This window comes from Cynocephalus volans, chromosome 13 (genome assembly GCF_027409185.1).
Source record: "Cynocephalus volans isolate mCynVol1 chromosome 13, mCynVol1.pri, whole genome shotgun sequence".
Classification (NCBI taxonomy): Eukaryota; Metazoa; Chordata; class Mammalia; order Dermoptera; family Cynocephalidae; genus Cynocephalus; species Cynocephalus volans.
Window position 1 is genome coordinate 38541041 of NC_084472.1, and position 20970 is coordinate 38562010.

Consider the following 20970-nt stretch of genomic DNA (forward strand, 5'->3'; position numbering starts at 1 on the left):
AAAGGACCAATTTGCCTTCTATTCCTTATTTCTGATTTCTTCAGCCCTTTACTGCCTATAAAGCCAGTCTCTTCTGCTCAACTCATTGGAACACTTGTTCTATTTTACAAAATGAGGTATTGCCCAATTGTAGAATCACAAACAAAAATGAACTAGATTGTTAAGCTAAATTTGCTGCAATTTTGTCTTTAGACAAATACAGGGACTTTGGCATTTCCCAAGTGATTTTCTCCTGCATCCTGTTTATGTTTCTCAGGGTCTGTAGGTCACTCCATCCAAATTCATATCCTTATTTCTGGATAACACTTTTTCCCCCTTATTATCGTATATGTTCTCAACCTGCTAACCTGTGTTGTGAAGTGTAGAAATTTTACCTATAAAGAAGCATCACGCTTCTTCCTTAAGCATAAAATTAGTCTCAAAGACCCAGTTTTTCACTTCCTTTCCTCTGAATCCTGAACCCCTCATAGCTTTCCAGATGTACCGATGCTCTCAACATGTCCAAAATCGCTCTCACTCTGACTATGTTCCTGAAAAGAACCAGAAAAAAGTTTTAACATCATAAGTCTGCTATCTACATGAAAGGAGAAAAGAGAGAAATCAAAGGAAAAGTTTTTATAATACCTTTGGTTTTATCATCAAAATGTCCCATTCTTAGAATGTCTGTGATGATAGGCACTGTTATCCAAGTGTTTTTCTTTTAACAAACTAGGATATCAGAGGTTGTGTGTATAAATATACTTCCTCAGTGATATTAACAGTTTGCTTGGAGAAGTCTTCCTGATTTACCCTTCTCTGCTTATCATGTTTCATGAGCAAAAAACAGTTGATTTTCACTCTTAAACTTATGTGAGAGCTGCCGTTATGACACATTAATGACATTTCTCTTACCCAGCTATTACCTCTTGCCTTTATTACTAAGTTGCAAATTTCTTAAACATTTTTCAAACTTGTTTGAGTCTGTCATAGCTATCAGTACTGTTCAGAGAACATAACCAGTGTTCAATATAGAGTAGTTTTACTGTTAAGTGACTAAAAGAACCAGTTTTAAGAATGATAGAATGTTAGAAAACAAAGTTTTAAATAACATTTAATCCAAGCTCTTTATTTTAAAAATGGGGAGAGAGTAAATCACAGGGACAATAAATATTTTGACTAAGCTAATGCTACATAAACCATTTATGTCAGATGTGAGAAGAAAATAGGTCAAATGACCAATATGTTTCATTCCCTTTGATTGAGTATTCTTCTTAGCTGTGTCCTTCCTTCATCATATAACTATACTGGAGTTTCAGAAAGTGATGCAGACTAAACCTATAATTTTTGCAAATTCAGTCATTCATATAGATGCCAAATAGAATTTAATATTATTATTTGTTTTTATTATCTAAGTCCTTTCTCAGTTGATCTATATATAGACAATGTAATGCAGGGAAAAGTGAAAATACATCAAAGTTTAGAATTAGGGAATATAAAATCCTTTAACAAAATATTATGAAGGATGTAAAGAAAACCAAAAGATGGTGGTAAACAAACCCTTGTACTGATGTCATTTTTTGTTTTTCAGATTCTCTTATGATTTTAGCATCTTGAGGTTTCCATACATTGTTCTTACAGTATCCTGTACAAGTTTCCAACTAAGTCTCTTTTAATCATAATATCATTGACATTGCCAAAAAAGGTAAAACACAAATAACAAGCACTACCATTCATAGATAGTCCAGTAATATTTACATTCATAGAGATGGCTTTTAGAATACTTAATATAGCCACATCACTGTAGGACTATAGGCATGACTCATGGGCATAATGCTAGGATCACTCTAGCTTTGGCATTTAGAAGCCATGTGACCTTGGATAAACCATTTACCTCTTTTGACCTCCAGTGTCTTTATTTGTAAATTAAAGGAACTGAAATATGTGACCTCTAAAGCCCCTTCCAATTTTCAATATTCATAATTATAGTCATTTACATACATATCAAATAAAAATATTTATAAATTGACTGCAGAGTTTCTGCTAAGGATTATTCTTAGTGAAAGTTCTGTTTGCACAGTGGCCCAGCAGTAATTATAGGATTCAAAGCTCTAACATTGTCCATCACAAAAATGAAATACTGAAGGAAATGCTTTGGATTAATGACAACCAGTAAGCTGAGAAGTGAATGAAGAGGTCATTCAATGACATACTGTTTTTCAGCTATTTCTATCAAAAGCATACTTTAGAGAACCTTGGTAGTCATTTTACTTAGTACATTTATGACAAGTACAAATCAATCTTATTTTAATTTGGTAAGTTTAGTCTTGAAATTGCCAAGTTTCAGCCAAAAATACAAATGATAAATATAAATCTTAACGTTTTACATATCACCTTAGTGAGTAATTAGATGTTTAAAGCATGGTTTGATAAGAACATTCACTATTTATGAGAGAAATCTAAAGAGGTGATATGATTAAAAATATGGTAATGAAATTTGACATTTCTTTCTTCAGATTTGAGTAGAAATTTTTTCTTAACATACAAATATAAAAATGTAAATTTTTGAAGGTCAAGGACCACAGTGATTTCATTTCTCTTGTATCACTATGAAACAATTAATTCAGTGCTGTAATCCTATGAATGCCTAATTAATCATGTTGAGAATGTGATATACACACATACACACAGATATGTACAGACATATAATCTCACATAGTTGCCTCTTAAATACGCCAAATTACTAAGAGCACTGTGATCAGCCTTGGAAAATCTTATGTAAATATTTTGCAATTCATGGTCTAGTTATTTTTTTTTTCCCTGAGTCAATAGAAACATTCACCCTTACAACATACTTTTAAAAATAGTCATCTTGTATAAGTATTTTTAAGATTGCACACTTTTCGCTTTTTTTTTTACCAGAAAGTCCAAATCATAAGTTATAATTTCTTGATAGTTTAACAGTGCTCTTTATGAATATCATTATGATTGCACCTAGCTGTAGAAATGTTTGCTGTGATAGCAAATGGTTCTAGACTTACATGCTTCTAAAATATTTTTGAGTTTTATCTTGTATTTTAAAATAATTTATCCTCTTCCTAAATTATAAGTTGTTAGTTTATTTTATTATTAAAATATTTGCATCTATAAACCCACTTCGGAATTTTGGTTCTAAAAACTATAAACTGAAAAAAAAAAGATAACCAACTTATTATATCTGATCCTAATATCAAATAGACTCAGAATGAGAACCTGGTAGTCTCCTTTTTTATGAGACAGTTCATAATCATATATTTTATGGATTTTTTGGTATTTGTTTTGGCATTTTTGTTTGTTTTCTGGTTTCTGGTCTTGTTCAGCATAGTTGTTTGCTTTCCAGGTTTGCATATTTAAAAAACAGGTGGTTTTATAGTCATGTTTTAAAGCCACCTTTTTGGAGAAAGAGGGCTAACAATTTGTTTGTACTATGGATGGCTGTATAAGTTATCATCTAAAGTGTAGCACTTTTGAAAGAAAGGCAGTGTGCTAAAAAAAAAAAAAAAAAAAAAGAAAGGAAGAAAATTAACAAGCATTAATTGCTCTACAGCAGGTGCCAACCAGGAATGTCCCTGGAAATCAGGATTCATGTCCAGCCTATTTGCAGTAATGTTAATAGTGAATTGTTTTCAAGCATCTCAAACCCAACACAATAGATCACCATGACCCTGGCTTATTTTCTCAAGCACAAATCCTGTGATCAAGCTTTATCAGTTCAGGACACGAGTCTGGTTGTGAACATGCTCTGTCTTTTCATGTTAAGAGGTGGATTGATCTTTGTTGATTCTCTTAATTATAGTGCTTATAATAACAGTTTGAACTTTAAAATATGACTATATTTTTAAATGTTCTTTTTCTTTCTCATATATTTCTGACTATGGCAAATCTCTCAGTTTAAGCCTTATTTCTAGAGTTACAACAGTTTCTTAAAATAATCTTACTTCTACAGGGACTAGATGATGTCTACAGGGTGTGATTTGAGAGGCATGTGAAAGAAATGCACATTTTAAGATAATAGGAAACCTGTATCAGAGTCTGGTGTTGGGCAGGCAGCAGGCAGAAGTACATTGGAGGAGGTGGTTGATGGAGAGTAGAAATCTCTATACTTCCTTAGTGCCTAGTTGACAATGCATCTATTTGAAGAAAACTCTTGGAAAATTGAAGACTGGGAAAATTCCTAAAGCCCACATTCTCATGCCTTTTGATTTTAATATGAGGCTGCTTGCATTGACTCTTAGTAACTTAGCATTTATCAAACAATAAAAACTATCAAAATGCAATGAAAACTGACTAAAGCGTTGGGGCATTTGTGTTAACACTAGGATGTAATTGGTGAGGAGCTGTCCCAACCATACCTCCAATAGTTCTTCTTGATTATCTCAGAACTTTATATCCAATTTTGGAACAATTTTAGCCCTAAAATATACACAACCATTTGTGGGATAGTTGATTTCTGAGGATGGGGCCACATCCTAAAGTATTCTCTCTAAGGATAAGCCACAAACTAAGGAAAAAAGAAAAAAAAAGAAAAGAAAAGGAATGGTTCATGACTAAAAAACAATTAGAGCTTTCAGGAAGGAATTACGTGAAATTCTGGCTGGTAGTAATTCAGAAAATTACAGGGTTTTAAACCTGGAAGACACCTTAGAGATCAAATCTAATTCTTTCATTTCACAGATGAGTAAATTAGGTCCAGATTAGCTAAGAGACTTGCTTCGATTGCAGAGGTGGCTAGGGGCTAAACTGAAGACTAAATTGCGACTGTTTCCTATTGTTACAGAAGGACTTAATCAGGGCGGTAGCCAGGTTTGGTGCAATGCCTAAGTCTAGGACATTTCAGTGACTGGATATATTAGTATGTTAAAAAAAAAAATCCAGAGTATTTGACTTTTATTATTTCTAGTAAAGATGAGAATGATTCAATATATTTATAATTAAAGTGAATTTATTATATATATTTTATTAGAGTGTCATTTTAATACACGTGTAATTATTTAAAGAAAAAAACCTTTCTTTTATTTTTGATTTAGATACTTTAGGGATCAAAGACAATCCATTATCAAAATTTTCTATGTGCCTTTACCATAGTCCTTTTCATAATTTGGTGCAGTTATTAATTTGGCACCTCCATACTTCCCTAAATATCAAGCCTTTTGAGGGCAGAAACACAATTTAATTCTACTCTGCATTTTTTTGACCTATAGCATTCCTTGGTGTACACTAAGCAATTCCATAAGAAAGGTGAAAGAAGAAAGAGCTCACGTGTGAAACTCAATTGGGAATGTGGATGGATTCTAGTCACCACTAACTCAAGAGTTTGCTGTATTGCCTTATATAAGTCACATCACCACTAGGAGGCTTAAATTTTTCATTTATAAAATGAGTAATATAATTTTTTTCAAGGGATAGGTCTGGGACCAATAGATGCGAATGATAGAAAAGAAATTTTAAGCTCATTGAAAGAAAACCCTTTCTAACAAAGTTTTTCAAAGGCTGTGCTTGTCTGCTTCCAGAAACAGACTTATTATCAATGGAAAAGATTAATCAGCATTTGGTGGGAGAACTGAGCATTGAAAAATTAATTGCCACACTGGAAGAATAGTTAGCATAGAAGTTCTTTCCAATTTGGATTTGGTGACACCCAAATTTTCTTCCAGGGGATGTATTACTGTGGTACTGCAAGGTTGTGTGTATAGAATGAAAGAGTGCAGGCCACACTATTTTAAAACATGGCACTTTGAAAACTGAGAATACCACAGAAGCAGAAAGCTTTCTCTGACTTTCTCCAACCCCCCATGTTTTGAAGATGTTCATGTGACAGGTGGTTGGCTCTATACCCAAAAGGAAGGAATGTTGTAGAGAGCCAGAAAAAATCTGAAAAAAAAAATGGCCTAGCTAAATTTCCCACAGTTTATTACCATTAGATCATGCCCCTTTCTTGCCCAATCATACTTCACATGATTGTTCTTTATCAAACCTAAGCATAAAAATTCACAGTTCTCCCTAGGTCATTGGGTCTTCATTTTGGAAAGCCTCCATGTCATGTAAAACTTTGATAAATACATTTGCTATACTTTTCTCTGGTTAACCTGTCCTTAGTTATAGGGTTTCAGCCACAAACCTTGTAACAGGTAAAACTAAAGATATTATTTTTTCTCCCCTACAAGCACAAACATGAAAGAAATTAGGACTTGGCCTTTAATATCTCTGCAAGAGAACAGTCACTTCATTTCTTTGTATGACATTTTAGTAAAATTCTAGGTGGTGACATTAATAATAGCTTTTCTATCTACCCCCTGGGTTTGTTGAAAGGAAAGAAAAGTTCAACGAGTGTTGAAAATTAACAGTACCAAAAAACAAAACAACAACAACAACAGCAACAACAAACAAGGTTGTTGCTGTAGATTGGATCTTCCCCCCCCCCATCCAACCTCATTGAGGCTTAATTCTTGCTGTAACTGTTGATTGAGGGAAATCCTATTATGGTAATTGAAAGGTGGGTCTTTAGGGAGATGGTTAGAATGTAGGACCATGCCACAGTGAATGGGTTAAAAATGGTGGTCCGGGGCATGTTTTGGAGGGTTTTAAAAGGAGAATGAATGAGGAGTTTAGTCTCTTTGTGCTCTGCTATTTTGCAATGTGATACCCTGCCATCACTATTGCTACCACCAAGGACTTACCTAATGTATTCCTTGGACTTTAGACTTTCCCAGCCCCAGAAATTGTAAGTAATAAATTTCATCTTCTTATAAATCACCCAGTTCCATGTATTTTATTATAAGCAACAAAAACTGAGTAATACAGTGGTATTATTAAGAGTATTTCAATGGTTTTCTCTCCTGTTACCTATATGGATGAAACTTCTGTTAAATCAACTGTACAGACATCCTGAATGTGAATATTCAATAATCATTTAGAAGCCAACACATCACCATTGTTTAGGTTGGGGTACTCCTGAGTATGTTTAGCTGCAGCTGAGACTGGCTTTGAAAAATATTTAGTGGTATACAAATTTAATAGCTTTATCTTTTTAATTTTGTGTTTACAAGTTTCTCGGTATTACCAGAGCATAGAATCTCAGGTTCTCCAGGTAATAGATTTATCTCTTATCACTCACCACTTCACCAACAAACAGGCAATATTCTACATTTCTAGCCATACTGAACTAAAAATTCTCCATTAACATGCTGTATTGATAAGCTATTGCCACAATAATGCTATATGACAAACCACCTCAAACTCAGGGTTGTAATGCAACTAGTGTTTGTGGTTATTCTAGTTCACAAGTCTGTGTGGTGGCTGGAGCAGATCTACTTCAGGCTTAGATGGGTTAGATTGAGCTTTGTTTCTTTCTTTGAGTTGGGTTTAGGTCTGATCCACATTTCCTTATTTTCCAGGATGAAGGACTACTTGCAGCATGTTCTTCTCTTGGGAAGCACTCTTAGAACCTCTATAGACTTTGGCCCAGAACTAGCACGTTGTCTCATCTGCCTCCATTCCATTGGCCTAAGCAGTGACATGACTAAGCCTACCTCAGTGGGAAGAAGACATATGCTAACTATTCACTATTACATTAACACCACATTTGGGACCAGGTAAGTCCACATACATGCTATACGCTGAATGAATATTCGGTGAATAAAGGATTTCACTTTCTACCAAAGCATAATTCAAGCTAAATATTTCCAGTAGAGCAACATTGCTATTTCCTAAAGCAGATTTTTTTTGGTTTTCAGTTACTATAAACCCTCTATTACATCGAGTGACATTTAACCTACTTAAAGTTTCTCCAATCAAGCCTCCAGTTCTCCTGAAAAACAAGTGTACTTTCCTTCAGTTAAGAGAGCCCTTTCAAATAATTGAAATAACTTTTCCATTCTAAATATTCCCAGGTGCTTTAAGCTTCCCTTTCATAAATGTATTATCCAAACATTCCTGGAAAGAAATGAGTTTATTGATATTTAGATTTCAAATACTTTTTATATCACTGAGAAATATAGAGAGACCACCTATTTCCAGTGGCTTGTACACTATCAATATGACAATTAATAAAGTTATTTTTTAGTTACATAATATAGATGGAAAAATAATACATGTTTTAAAATTATTAAAATCTTTAAGTACAAAACAAATAATGTACTGAAAACCTGTGTATCTATAATTTAGGGTTTCAACTATTAATAATTTCCTATATTTGATCAGAACTTTAATGAAACATAAATCATGACATGAATAGTTACAATTCTACTTTCTATCTCTCACATATCCCAATTTCTTTCCTTTTCTTTCCTCCCAAAGTAACCATTAGTTTAAACATTTTATGAAAATTTATCACATGCTAAACCAGAAGGTAAAATTCTACATTCACCAAATAATCAGTCTCCAACAGAACACATTCATTGCAATTAGATGAGAAATCATTAAAAAAATACAAATAACATGTCTATGTGAAAAGAATGCCTGCTTTTCTATTGACTGCAGCATTCCATTTAATTTAAATGTTTTCAAACCTCTTACAATTGTACTATGTTATGACTAAACACTTACAGAGGTGTATTAAAACTTCCCGCTACATATGATTATGGATTTATATATTTTTATTTATAGTTCTTTCCATTGGCCTTGAATGTTACAAATTAGAATTTTTAAATATTTTTATTATAATTTTCATTACAAACTGGTATTTTTACACCTTAATAATTCCTTTTGCATAAAAATCTATTTTGCCTGATATCAATGCAGGTATATCTACTTTAGGTTTAACTACTTTTGCTTACCTTTTTTTTTTTTTTTTTCCTTTTCTTTGATTTGCCACCTTTCTGAACCCTTATGTTTCTTTTAAACTGAATATAGGTTAGTTTCATTCTTTTATTCAATATGACACTGGCAATACTTGCCTATTCCAGGATAGATAAATTCATTTCCATTCATTTTGATTCCTGATATTTTTATGTGTCTATATTACACTTACTCTTCATCTTGCTTTTTCTTTGTTTCTTTACTTTTTTCTTTTCTGCTTTATATTGTATTAAAAACTTTCTATTTATTCCTTCCTTTTCCCCTCTGTTACTTTATGAGAGCTTGTTTGGAGGTTCTAGCAGGGGAGCGCAGCTACTCGTATACCCTTGACGGAAGAACGGTCCTCTCCTCTAGCGGGGAAGGTCGTCCTCTTCGACCGAGCGCGCAGCTTTGGGAGGGACACACATGGAGCGGTGAGGGAGGAAGGGGACACCCGCCTAGCCAGCCAGATCAGCCGAATCAACCCTGGCGATCAATGGGGTGACAGATGTCGCAGCCAGATCGCCCTCACATCCATCTGTTACTTTTTGTCATATTGTTTATGTCTGGTATTTGATATATGAGTTCATATTTTTAACATGATTATTTTTAAAGTATAAAGTTACATAAAATATCTATCCCCTTCAGTACAGCCAGGACTTTGAGATATTTCAACTGATACTTTTCTTTATAATTTTCTTATAATTGTTATGTAGTATTTTATTCTATTTTTATTTTTATATCACACAAATTATTTCTCTTCCTCGTTCTTCTATTCAGGTTTGCAAACTAATGTATTAGATCATGCTAAATATCATTTACGTCACTCATCCTGCTGAACTGCCTCTCTATCCCTGGTTCCATGAACATATTTGCTAAGCAGATGTTCCTTTTTTATATTCTACTAAACTTTTCTAATAAAAATCATCACATAAGGGTCTAGGACAGAGTTTTGTACACATTTGGGAAAGTATAATAAACTATTTTATTAATTTTATAATTTTATTGGCATCATTGCACAAACACTTTTATAATGAGAAATTTGAGGAAATTTTGAAGCATTCTCCGTGGTAATGAGTCACACTTTTATGCCAATTCTTTTCTTATTTAACTCCTGATGGCTTCTACAAATTTGTTCTTCTGTTTGCATAGTTAAACTCATCTTCTGTTTTGTGGTAAATGTATTTGAGGTTAAAGTACAAAGTAGTCAAGAAAATCACCTACCTGGCCAGCAGTGTCCAAGATGTCCAAATAAGCTGGCTCATTGTCAATCCTAACCTGGGTCTTATAAGCATCTTCTGAAAAACACAAAACAAAGTTTATGCTTAAATATATTCAACAGGAAAATCCATGAGTAATTTTTAGGTTTCATAACAAAGAAGATTTTCTAAGTAAATTATTAAGTAAGAGAAGCAGATATGTTGCTCAAGTAAAGTATACAGATTGAGAAGGATGTAACTCAGGGAAATACAGAAAAAAGTGTTTCCTATTAAAATGAAGTCAGGTAGATTTCTCCTTCACCAGGAGAATTTTATGATGTGAGGAGCTCTAGTTACCTAAAGAGCAACCTCTGAAACAATGTCACCTAGAAAGCAACGTCAGGAACAATTGTAGCTGTTCTTTCCTAATCATGCACAACAAAATTGCATCTTGACATTGTAATGGTAAAAGCTTTTCCAAGAAGATCAGGGTCAGGATAAAGGTGACTGCACTCACAACTTTTATTTAATATAGTACTGGAAGTTTTAGCCAGAGCAATTAGGCAAGAAAAAAGAAGAGAATCATCAAAACTGGAAAAGAAGCAAAATTATCTCTTTTTGTAGACAACATGATCTCGTACATAGAAACCATAAAGACTACACACACACACACACGCACACACACACACACACACAAAATCAATTCAGCAAAGTTGCAAAATGCAAAATCAACAGCAAAAATCAGATATGTTTCTATATACAAACAATAGCAACGCCCCACTCCCCAAATTAAGAAATCAATTATATTTACAACAGCATAAAAAAGAATAAGATACTTAGGTATAAAGTTAACCAAGGACATAAAGATTTGTACACTGAAAACTATAAAATATTGCTGAAAGAAATTACGGAAGACATAAATAAGTGGAAACAAATTCTGCACTGATAGATTGAACTTAATATTAAGATGTTAATACTACCCAAAGCAATCTACAGATTTAACACAATCCCTATCAACAGCAGACCGAACCACTGCTAAAATCTTTTAGAGCATAATTAGATTTTGGCACGAGTCAATAACTATTCATACTTTTGATAAAACAACCTAAAACCATCTGACTAGTTCTATCTCCTGTCTAAAATTGTTTTGCAAGCTGTCTTACAGGATGTAGGCTTAGCATGTATAGAGAGAAGGATCTTACCTTCTAGATATCTTCTATGAAGTGAGAGGTCCTTCAACAAGGAAAATCTGGTAGCTTCATTGCCATATACTGATTTGGAGCTAGCCAATCCCTTAAACTACCTCTTTCATTCAACCTGCCCAGCCCCTGTTTCGGAGAGACAGATTTGAGTTTTGCTTCTGTCTCTTTTCTGGTCAACATGCTGTAAGACTTTTCTTTTCCCCCAAACTGGTGTCATGGCATTAGCTTCTATGCACTTCAGACAGCAGGCCTTTGCTTAGTAGGATTGATTTTGAGCAACAAATAAACAAATTAATTATTTTCTGAAACCTTTGATTTATAAAGTAGCAATGATCATCCACAGGAGGTACTATTATAATGCATAGTGCTGATTGCCTCCCACAAATCAAATTTTCACTAGTTGTAGAGGATATGAGGCCCTACACATGCAGAGGCACACACAATCATGGTCTCTACTCTCAAGAAGCTTGTACAATCATGGTGGGAGACACATGTATAAATGCATATATATATGTGTATGTGTGTGTGTGTGTGTGTGTGTGTGTGTGTGTGTGTGTGTGTGTGTGTGTGTGTATACTTCAAGGAAATTTATTCCTTATGACTGTGCTCCAGAAGGCTGAAGTTGTGGGAACTATGACTTGCAGAGTGTGGTCTACCTAGTATTGTTATGGCAACTCCCAGTCATCCTAAATCCATTCAGCATATGGCCAACCATACAATTTTTCTATTTTCTATTCCACTGCTCTTTGTACACTCACTGATCTCCCTCTCACAAAAGAGAAATCTTGTGGAATTACTTGCAATAGTTTTGAAGATGCATGGTGTTGTTTTTCAATTTCATAGGGAACTAAAAATAGTTATTTTGAAAAGGGCTGTATGACTTGAAGATCACAAGACAGACTTTCAGAGTTCATGTATGTTTATTTAAACTTAAAGGCCCCAGGAAGAACCTGCAGAGGCCAGGGGCACATTGAGTAATCTAGGCAAGAACTTTTCTGTGTGATTACCTGAGCCCCAGAAAAGCCCAGCACATGAAATGTATATCAAATAAAAGCTTTTCTTGGGATCAGAAGACCCCTTCAAAGATACTCAATATGAATTGGCTGGAAGCTAAAGCAAGGCTCTCTATCCAAGGTTTTTTTCTCTCTTTTTAAAAATGTGTTCACCTGAGTACACATTCCAGTGTGGGAAATCTAGGTCACCTGCCTGGCCTCCACAGAAACTAATCCCTTTCATTTCCTCCACATAAACAATCTTTCTTTCTGTTTCCATTCATTCACTGCCTTTGAGACCACCCATGCAGAAATTTACTGTCAGAAATACTCTCTGAAATGCATATAAACACTTCTCTGAATTTTAATCATCTGCCTATAGACCCAATCCTGAAGTGAGCTCATTTATCTTCTCAAGCAAAAGGCCAAATGTACACAAAACTTTATCAGGCAGAAATGGTAGCAGCTGCCTGTTATATTTTTTTGTGTGCAGAAAAGCACAATTGGTTCGTGTTCTTGGAGGCATCAATCACCTTAAAATTAATCTAAAAAAATAAAATAAAACTAATGTTTAATTTGAGACTGCTGCTTTTCTTAGGATGTGTCTTCCTCACTCTTCCTTACCACACATAAGGCCTGCATTAAAGCCTCAAATCTATTGCTAAACAATTGTGTCACAATTGGCCAGCCATTTGACCTTATTTGAAAGATGGAGATAATTGACTGTGCTAGTCACTGCTTAGGATTTCTATAAGGATCAAGAAAATTTGCCCATATGGTATTGCTTTTATAACAAGAAAGCACAATTCCAACTCTAGTCATACTGTGCTGTGATTTATTTTTATTGTTGCTTCAAATTAATCATGAAACTACATTAAAACTAAGTCACTTTTGCTGTTCATATTCACCCATGTGGGAATGCTTTCTTTCCAAGTAAATCATAGAGGGTTTGGTGGGATATGTTATCAATAATCATCAAAAATATACTTACTGATTAATTTAAAAGAGCATATGGTGTACTAAATAATGTTACCAAAGTAATTCATTTAATTCCTTCCCAGAACAAACACATCCACTTAAATTATTTTAGAATATTTTAGTTGTAGATACTTCCAGGAAGATGTCAGACTGGAGGGGTCCAGGGCATGTTCCTCCTGCAGAAGAAGATCAAAAAAGGGCCAATGCTACCACTGCCACAGTCACCAGAGTCATTGTCTGGTCCCAGAACCATCACACATTGCAGAGCAGCTCCCCACACAACAGTAGTCCTGTGGGTTGCCTGTCACTGCAGCCATAGACTTGGACTCCGTAGATGCAAGAGAGGTGGCTACAACCACTGCCAATATTCCTGCTGCCACAAGTTAACCTTGCTTCCACCAAGGACACTGAAGAAGTGAGGAAAACAGCTGCAGCTGCAGGCACCATGAGATAATCTTGTTGCTGCCAAGGACACCACAGACATTAGAGAGGCAGTTGCAGCTGCCAGTACCAGTGCCACTGCCACAAAGTAACCCCGCTGTTGTAAAGAACACCATAGATACAAGGGAGGTAGTTGCAGCTGTAAGCACTGCTTCCACCCCCACGAGGTAACATCACTGCCACTGTGAACATTGCAGATATGAGGGAGGCAACTGCAGCTGCTGATGCCCCTGCCAGCCCCACAAGGTAACTCTCCTGCTGCAGACACTGCAGATGTGGGGGGGACAGATGCAGCCACTGGTGCCAATTCTGCCCCTGTGAGGTAACTCCACTGCTGCTGTGGAAACAGCAGATGCAAGAGAGTCTGTTGCAGCCACCAGTATTACTGCCACCCTGACAAGTTAATCCTGCTTCTGCCAAGGACACCACAAACACCAGGGAGGCAATTTCAGCCAATGATGCCACTGACGCTGGCATGAGGTAACTCACTGCTACTGCAGACACAATAACTGCATGGGCTGCCACAGTGGATATCATGGCCAAGCAGAAGTCTGGTGCAACCACCATTGCTGCAGTCACTGCCACCATCAGCACCAGCAGGCAGCCATCATCATCGTGCAAGAAGCCTGCTGTCACTGGAGCCTCTGCTGCCATGCAGAGAGACTGCAAAAGCTACCTTCACAACCACCACTGCCACAAGGGCAACCTGCTACCACAGCAGCACCTGCAGTGGCCATTGCTGCTTGCAGGTGGGCCATCACCAACTCAACTGCATTGACACAAGGAGGGTCACCAGTGGAATCCAGGGAAGGAGAGTAAAAAATACAACTGCTCTACTAGATAACCAGAAATCAACATAGATATACTAGAAGTATGAGGGGGAAAAAAAAAAGGAAAAGAAAATATGTGTCCACCAAAGGAATACAGTAACTGTCAAGTACCAGATTCTATAGAGTAGGAAACCTTTGAAATGACTAAAAAGGAATTCTGAGTAAAAATCTAAAGGAAACTCACTGAGATACAATAAGACGTAATTAGATCACACGATGAACTGAGCAAAACTATCCAGGATATGAGGAGGAAGTTTACAGAGAGATTAACACTAAAAAAGAATGAAGCAAAACTCATGGAACTAAAGAATCATTCAACAAAATAAAAAACACAACTGAAAGCTTAAGCAGCAGGCTAGAGCAAGCAGAAGAATTTCTGATTTTGAAGACAGAGATGCCTGACCTCCCTAGGTTAACTGTAGATGAAGGGATCCAAACACTTAGGGAGATTGGAATGCTAGAGTGGATTTGTCATGTAAAACCTAGGAGGCTCCAGAAGACATGCCCTTTACCAATACCTTGAGAAACAGATTTGTGAGGGGAGCCTCAGCATTCCTGAAGAACCCTGTTATTGCTCTTCTCTGTAGACTGGATCTTACAGTGGGAACTGCAGTCAAGCAATTGGAACACTTAAAGGCAATGGGACTAATTGGATCCCGGGGTAGGAGGGGCCAAGTGGTGACACTCAGCTGACAAAGGCATGGTGGGTATAGTTACCATAATGGACAGCAGAGGAAAAGCAGTAATCAGAATAGTCTGACTCATATAGATCTATGTCATTGGTTAGTTACTCATGGTGTTCCTGTAATCAAATAGACAGGAAGCCTACTAAATTCTTACTTGATCTGTATAAGCAGAAATCTCTAGGTCAAGTAAACAAAAGTCTAACTCAAATCATAGAAAAAGAGAGTCCTGACTCCTCAATTAATTCTGGGACTTGAACCAGTTTACAGATTCAGAACCCCTTTAATGAAGGTGTGGCAGGGTCCCCTTGAGGAAGGACCCTGGACACTACCAAAAATTTATACTATTCATCTTTCTCCCATCCCCCCCAAGGATACCTGTGGCCTTTTACCAGAGTGACTGTACATTGGGGAAAGGGAAATAATCAGACCTTTTGGGGACTACTAGACATTGGATCTGAATTGACATTGATTCCAGGAGACCCGAAACATCACAGTGGCCCTTTGGTTAGAATCAGGGCTTATGGGGGTGGGAGATTAATAGAGTCTTAGCCCAGGTCCAACTCACTGTGTGTCCAGTGGGTCCCAGAACCCATCCTGTAATTATTTTCCCAGTTCCAGAATGCCTAATTGGAATAGACATACTTAGCAGCTGGCAGAATCCACACATTGGTTCCCTGACCTGTGGAGTGAGGACAACTGTGGTGGGAAAGGCCAAATGGAAGCCATTAGAGCTGCCTCTACCTAGGAAAATAGTAAATCAAAAACAATACCACATTCCTGGAAGTATTGCAGAGATTAATGCTACTATCAAGGATTTGAAAGAGGCCAGGGTGTTGATTCCCACCACATCCCCAATCAACTCTCCTATGTGGCCCATGAAGAAGACAGACAGATCTTAGAGGATGACACTGGATTATCGTAAGCTTAACCAAGTGGTGACTCCAATTGCAGCTGCTGTACCAGATGTGGTTTCATTGCTTGAACAAATTAACACATCTCTAGGTATCTGGTATGCAGTTATTGATTGGCAAATGCCTTTTTCTCCATCCCTGTCCATAAGGCCCACCAGAAGCAGTTTGCTTTCAGCTGGCAAGGCCAGAAATACATTTTTATTGTACTACTTCAATGGTCTATCAGCTCTCCAGCCCTATGCCACAATTTAGTTTGCAGGGATTGTGATGGCCTTTCTCTTCCACAGGACATTATGCTGGCCCATTACATTGATGACATTATGCTGATTGGACTTAGTGAGCATGAAGTAGCAAATGATCTGGACTTATTGCTAAGATACTTGACTGTCAGAGGATGGGAAATAAATCTGACTAAAATTCAGGGGCCTTCTGCCTCAGTTAAATTTCTAGGGGTCCAATGGTGGGGCATGTCAAGATATACCTTCTAAGGTGAAGGATAAGTTGTTGCATCTGCCCCCTCCTACCACCAAGAAAGAGGCACAGCTCCCAATGGGCCTATTTGGATTTTGGAGGCAACACATTTCTCATTTGGGTGTGTTACTCTAGCCCATCTCCCAAGTGACCTGAAAGGTTGCTAGTTTTGAGTGGGGCCAAGAGTAGGAGAAGGCTCTGCAACAGGTCTAGGCTGCTGTGCAAACTGCTCTGCACCTTGGGTCATAGGGTCCAGCAGACCCAATGGTCCTTGAGGTGTCAGTGGCAGATAGGCATGCTGTTTGGAGCCTTTGGCAAGCCCCTATAGTTAATCACAGTGGGGACCCTTAGGATTTTGGAGCAAGGCCCAGCCATCATCCACAGATAATTACTCTCCTTTTGAGAAACAGCTCTTGGCCTGCTACTGTGCCTTAGTTGAAACGGAGCACATGACTATGGGTCACCAAGTTACCATGCAACCTGAGCTTCCCATCATGAACTGGGTGTTACCTGACCCAGCAAGTCATAAGGTTGGGTGTGCACAGCAGCACTCTATCATCAAATGGAAATGGTATATATGTGATCGGGCATGAGCAGGTCCTGAAGGCACAAGTAAGTTCTGTGAAGAAGTGACCCAAATGCCCATGATTCCTACTTCTGCTACACTGACTTCTCTTTCCCAGCCTGTACCTATGGCCTCATGGGGAGTTCCCTATGATCAGTTGACAGAGGAAGACAAGGCTAGAGCCTCGTTTACTGATGGTTCCACAAGATATGCAGGCACCACCCAAAAGTGGACAGTGGTAGCATGACATCCCTTTTCTGGGACATCCCTGAAGGACAGTGGTGAGGGGAAATCTTCTCAATGGGCAGAATTTTGGGCAGTGCGCTTGGTTGTGCACTATGCTTGGGAGGAGAAATGGCCAGATGTGCAATTATATACTGATTCATGGGCTGTAGCCAGTGGTTTTGCCAGATGATCTGGGATGTAGAAGGAACATGATTCAAAAATTGGTGAGAAAGAAATTTGAGGAAGAGCTATGTGGATAGAACTCTCTGAGAGGGCAAAGGATGTGAAGTATCTGTTTCCCATGTGAATGTCCATCAAAGGGTGACCTCAGCAGAGAAGGACTTTAATAATCAGATGGATAGGATGCCCGTTCTGTAGATACTAGTTAACCTCTTTCTCCAGCCACCCCTGTCATCGCCCAGTGGGCTCATGAGCAAAGTGGCCATGGTGGCAGGGATGGAGGTTATGCATGGGCTCAGCAACATGGACTTCTGCTCACCAAGGCTGATCTGGCTACGGCAACTGCTGAGTGCCCAATCTGTCAGCATCAAAGGACAACATTGAGCCCCTGATATGGCACCATTCTCCAGGGTGATTGGCCAGTCATTTGGTGGCAGGTTGATTACATTGGACCGCATCCATCACGGAAGGGGCAGTGTTTTTTACTTACTGGAATATACACTTACACTGGATATGGATTTTCCTTTCTAGCATGAAATGCTTCAGCCCAAACTAGCATCTGTGGACTCACCATCATAGCATTCCATACAGCATTGCTTCTGACCAAGGAACTCATTTCACAGATAAAGAAGTGTGGCAATAAGCTCATGCTTGTGGAATTCACTGGTCTTACCATGTTTTCCATCATCCTGAAGCAGCCAGTCTGACAGAATGGTGGAATGGTCTTTTGAAATCACAGTTACAGCACCAGCTTGGTGACAATACCTTGCAGGGCTGGGGCAAAGTTCTCCAGAAGGCTGTATATATTCTAAATCAGCATCCAATATATGGTACTGTCCCTCCCATAGCCAGGATTCAAGGGTCCAGGAATCAAGGAGTGGGAATGGAAGTGACACCACTTGCCATTACCCCTAGGTAATCATTAGCAAAATTTTTTCTTCCTATCTCTGCAAATTTATGCTCTGCTGATCTAGCAGTCTTGGTTCCAGAGGGAGGAATGCTTCCATCAGGAGACACAAAAATGATCCCATTGAACTGGAAGTTAAGGCTGCCACCTGGCCTCTTTGGGCCCCTCATGCCTCTGAGTCAACAGGCTAAGAAAGGAGTTACTGTGTTGGCTGGGGCGATTGACCCAGACTACCAAGAGGATGTTGGACTATTACTCCACAATGGAAGTAAGGAACATTATATCTGGAATACAGGAGATCCCTTAGGACATCTCTTAGTACTATCATGCCCTGTGATTAAGGTCAATGGAAAATTACAACAACCAAATACAGGCAAGACTATAAATGGCCCACAGTCTTCAGAGATGAAGTTTTAGGTCACTCCACCAGGTAACAAACCATGGCCAGCTGAGGTGCTCACCGAAGGCAAAGGGAATACAGAATGGGTAGTAGAGGAAAGCAGTTAGATACCAGCTTTGACCATATGACCAGTTACAGAAATGAGGATTGTAATTGTTCTCCCTGCTCTGTTAAGAATATGTCTCTATGTATATATACTGTACACATATTAAGCAATTATCTTTGCTTTTGTTCCTCTTGATCTTTATCATGTACCATGAGACATACTGATTTTATACCAACATTTAAATAGTGTTAACCTTACCTCATAGTATTTGCAATTTTAAGTTATGGGATATTGGGAGAAGGGTAAATACCATCTAAGGACTGTACTGTTTCTTCTTGGAAAGGAATTGATGCATTTCCAGTTGTATGCAGGATAGAGTATCATGTTAGGCAAAACTATTATGTTATTGTACCATTCAAAACTAAGTGTGATTTAAGGAAATAGTATGGGCACCACATTGACAAGGAGTAGACTTGTGAAGGTTAATTCTAGGTCTCAATTTGGTTAGATGAAGGAATGCTGAGAAACCTGGCAAAGCTATCTTTTTAGGTGTGTCTGTGAGGGTGTTTCCAGAAGAAAGTAATATGAGAGTCTGAGTGGACTGGGTGGGAAAGACCCACCCTCAATGTGAGTCAAAACCGTCCAATCCACTGGGGGCCTGGAGAGAACAAAAGAGAGAGGGAAAATGTGAAGCTCGCTCCCTATACACTGGAGCTGGGATACCCTCTTCTCTACTGTCTGTAGACATCAGAGCTCGAGACTCTTCAGCTTTTGGGTTCCAGGAATTACACTGAGGCTACCATCACCTTCCCTAGTTTTGAGACCTTCGGACTTGGACTGAACTACACTACCAACATCCAGTTTACAGACGGCCTATCATGGGACTTTTCTTCATAATCATGTAAGCTAATTCCCCTAATAAATCCCTTTCATATAATTATAACATATCCTATTGATTCTGTCTCTCTAAAGAACCCTGACTAATACACTGGCAAAACTCAAAAACAAAGAGAATCTTAAAAACAGCTAGAGAGAAGCATTAAGTCAACTATAAGGGAGTGCCCATCAGACTAACAGCAGATTTCTCAGGAGACATTGTACAAGCCAGAAGTGAATGGGATAATACACTCAAAATAATAAAAGAGAAAACCTGTCAGCCAAGAATACTATACCATCAAAGCTATCCTTCAAAAATGAAGAAGAAATACTGCATTTCTCAGACAAACAAAAACTATGGAAGTTCACCACCACACAACCAGCCCTACAAGAAATCCTCAAGGGAGTCTTGCATCTGGAATCCAAAAAAGGATAATCACTACCATGAATGCACAAGAAGAACAAAATCTGCTAGTAGAACAAAAATTAAAATAAACTATCTTACCACATCCAAAACTCAACAAACAATGAAGACAAACAGTAAAAGGGAAAGAGAGAAACAAAAGATATTTAAAATATCCAAATGCAGACTGATAAAATGCCATAAGTAAGACAATATTTTTCCGTAACAACTGTAAATGTAAATGGATTAGACCTAAGGAAAGAGATAGACCCAAATTCAATAACAGTTGGGGACCTGAAGACCACTCTCTCAACATTGGACAGATCATCTAGGCAACAAATCAACAGAGAATCCTGGGATTTAAACCACACTTTAGACCAATTGGACTTGGAAAATATCAACAGTACATTTCACCCAATAATCACAGAGAATACATTCTTCTAATCAGCACATGGAATATTTTCCAGGATAGACCATATGTTAGGTCACAAATCAAGACTCACTAAATTAAAAACTACTAAAATTGTTTCAAGTACCTTCTTAGATCACAATAAATTAAAATTAGAAATCAATAAGGAGCTAAACTCTGTAAATGATACAAACACATGGGAATTAAACAATATGCTCCTGAATGACACATGAATCTGAGAAGAAACTAAACAGGAAATCAAAAAATTTCTTGAAACTAATGAAAATACAGACACATTATGCCAAAACCTGTGGGACACTGCAAAATCGGTACTACAAAGGAAGTTTAAATGCTTACATCAAAAGACTGAAAGATTTCAAGTATATAACCTAATGCCATACCTGAAAGAACTAGAAAGACAAAAGAAATTAAATTCCAAAATTAGTAGATAAAAACAAA

General features: G+C 37.5%; 1 protein-coding gene across 1 annotated transcript in view; it reads right to left on the reverse strand.

Annotated features, from left to right (window-relative positions):
• Positions 1-20970, reverse strand: part of RIT2 (Ras like without CAAX 2) — a 387665-nt gene that overhangs the window by 234018 nt on the left and 132677 nt on the right. The window contains exon 3 of the mRNA XM_063077453.1: positions 10015-10088. Coding sequence (XP_062933523.1) covers positions 10015-10088 — 74 coding nt within the window. The remainder of the gene's footprint in view (positions 1-10014; positions 10089-20970) is intronic.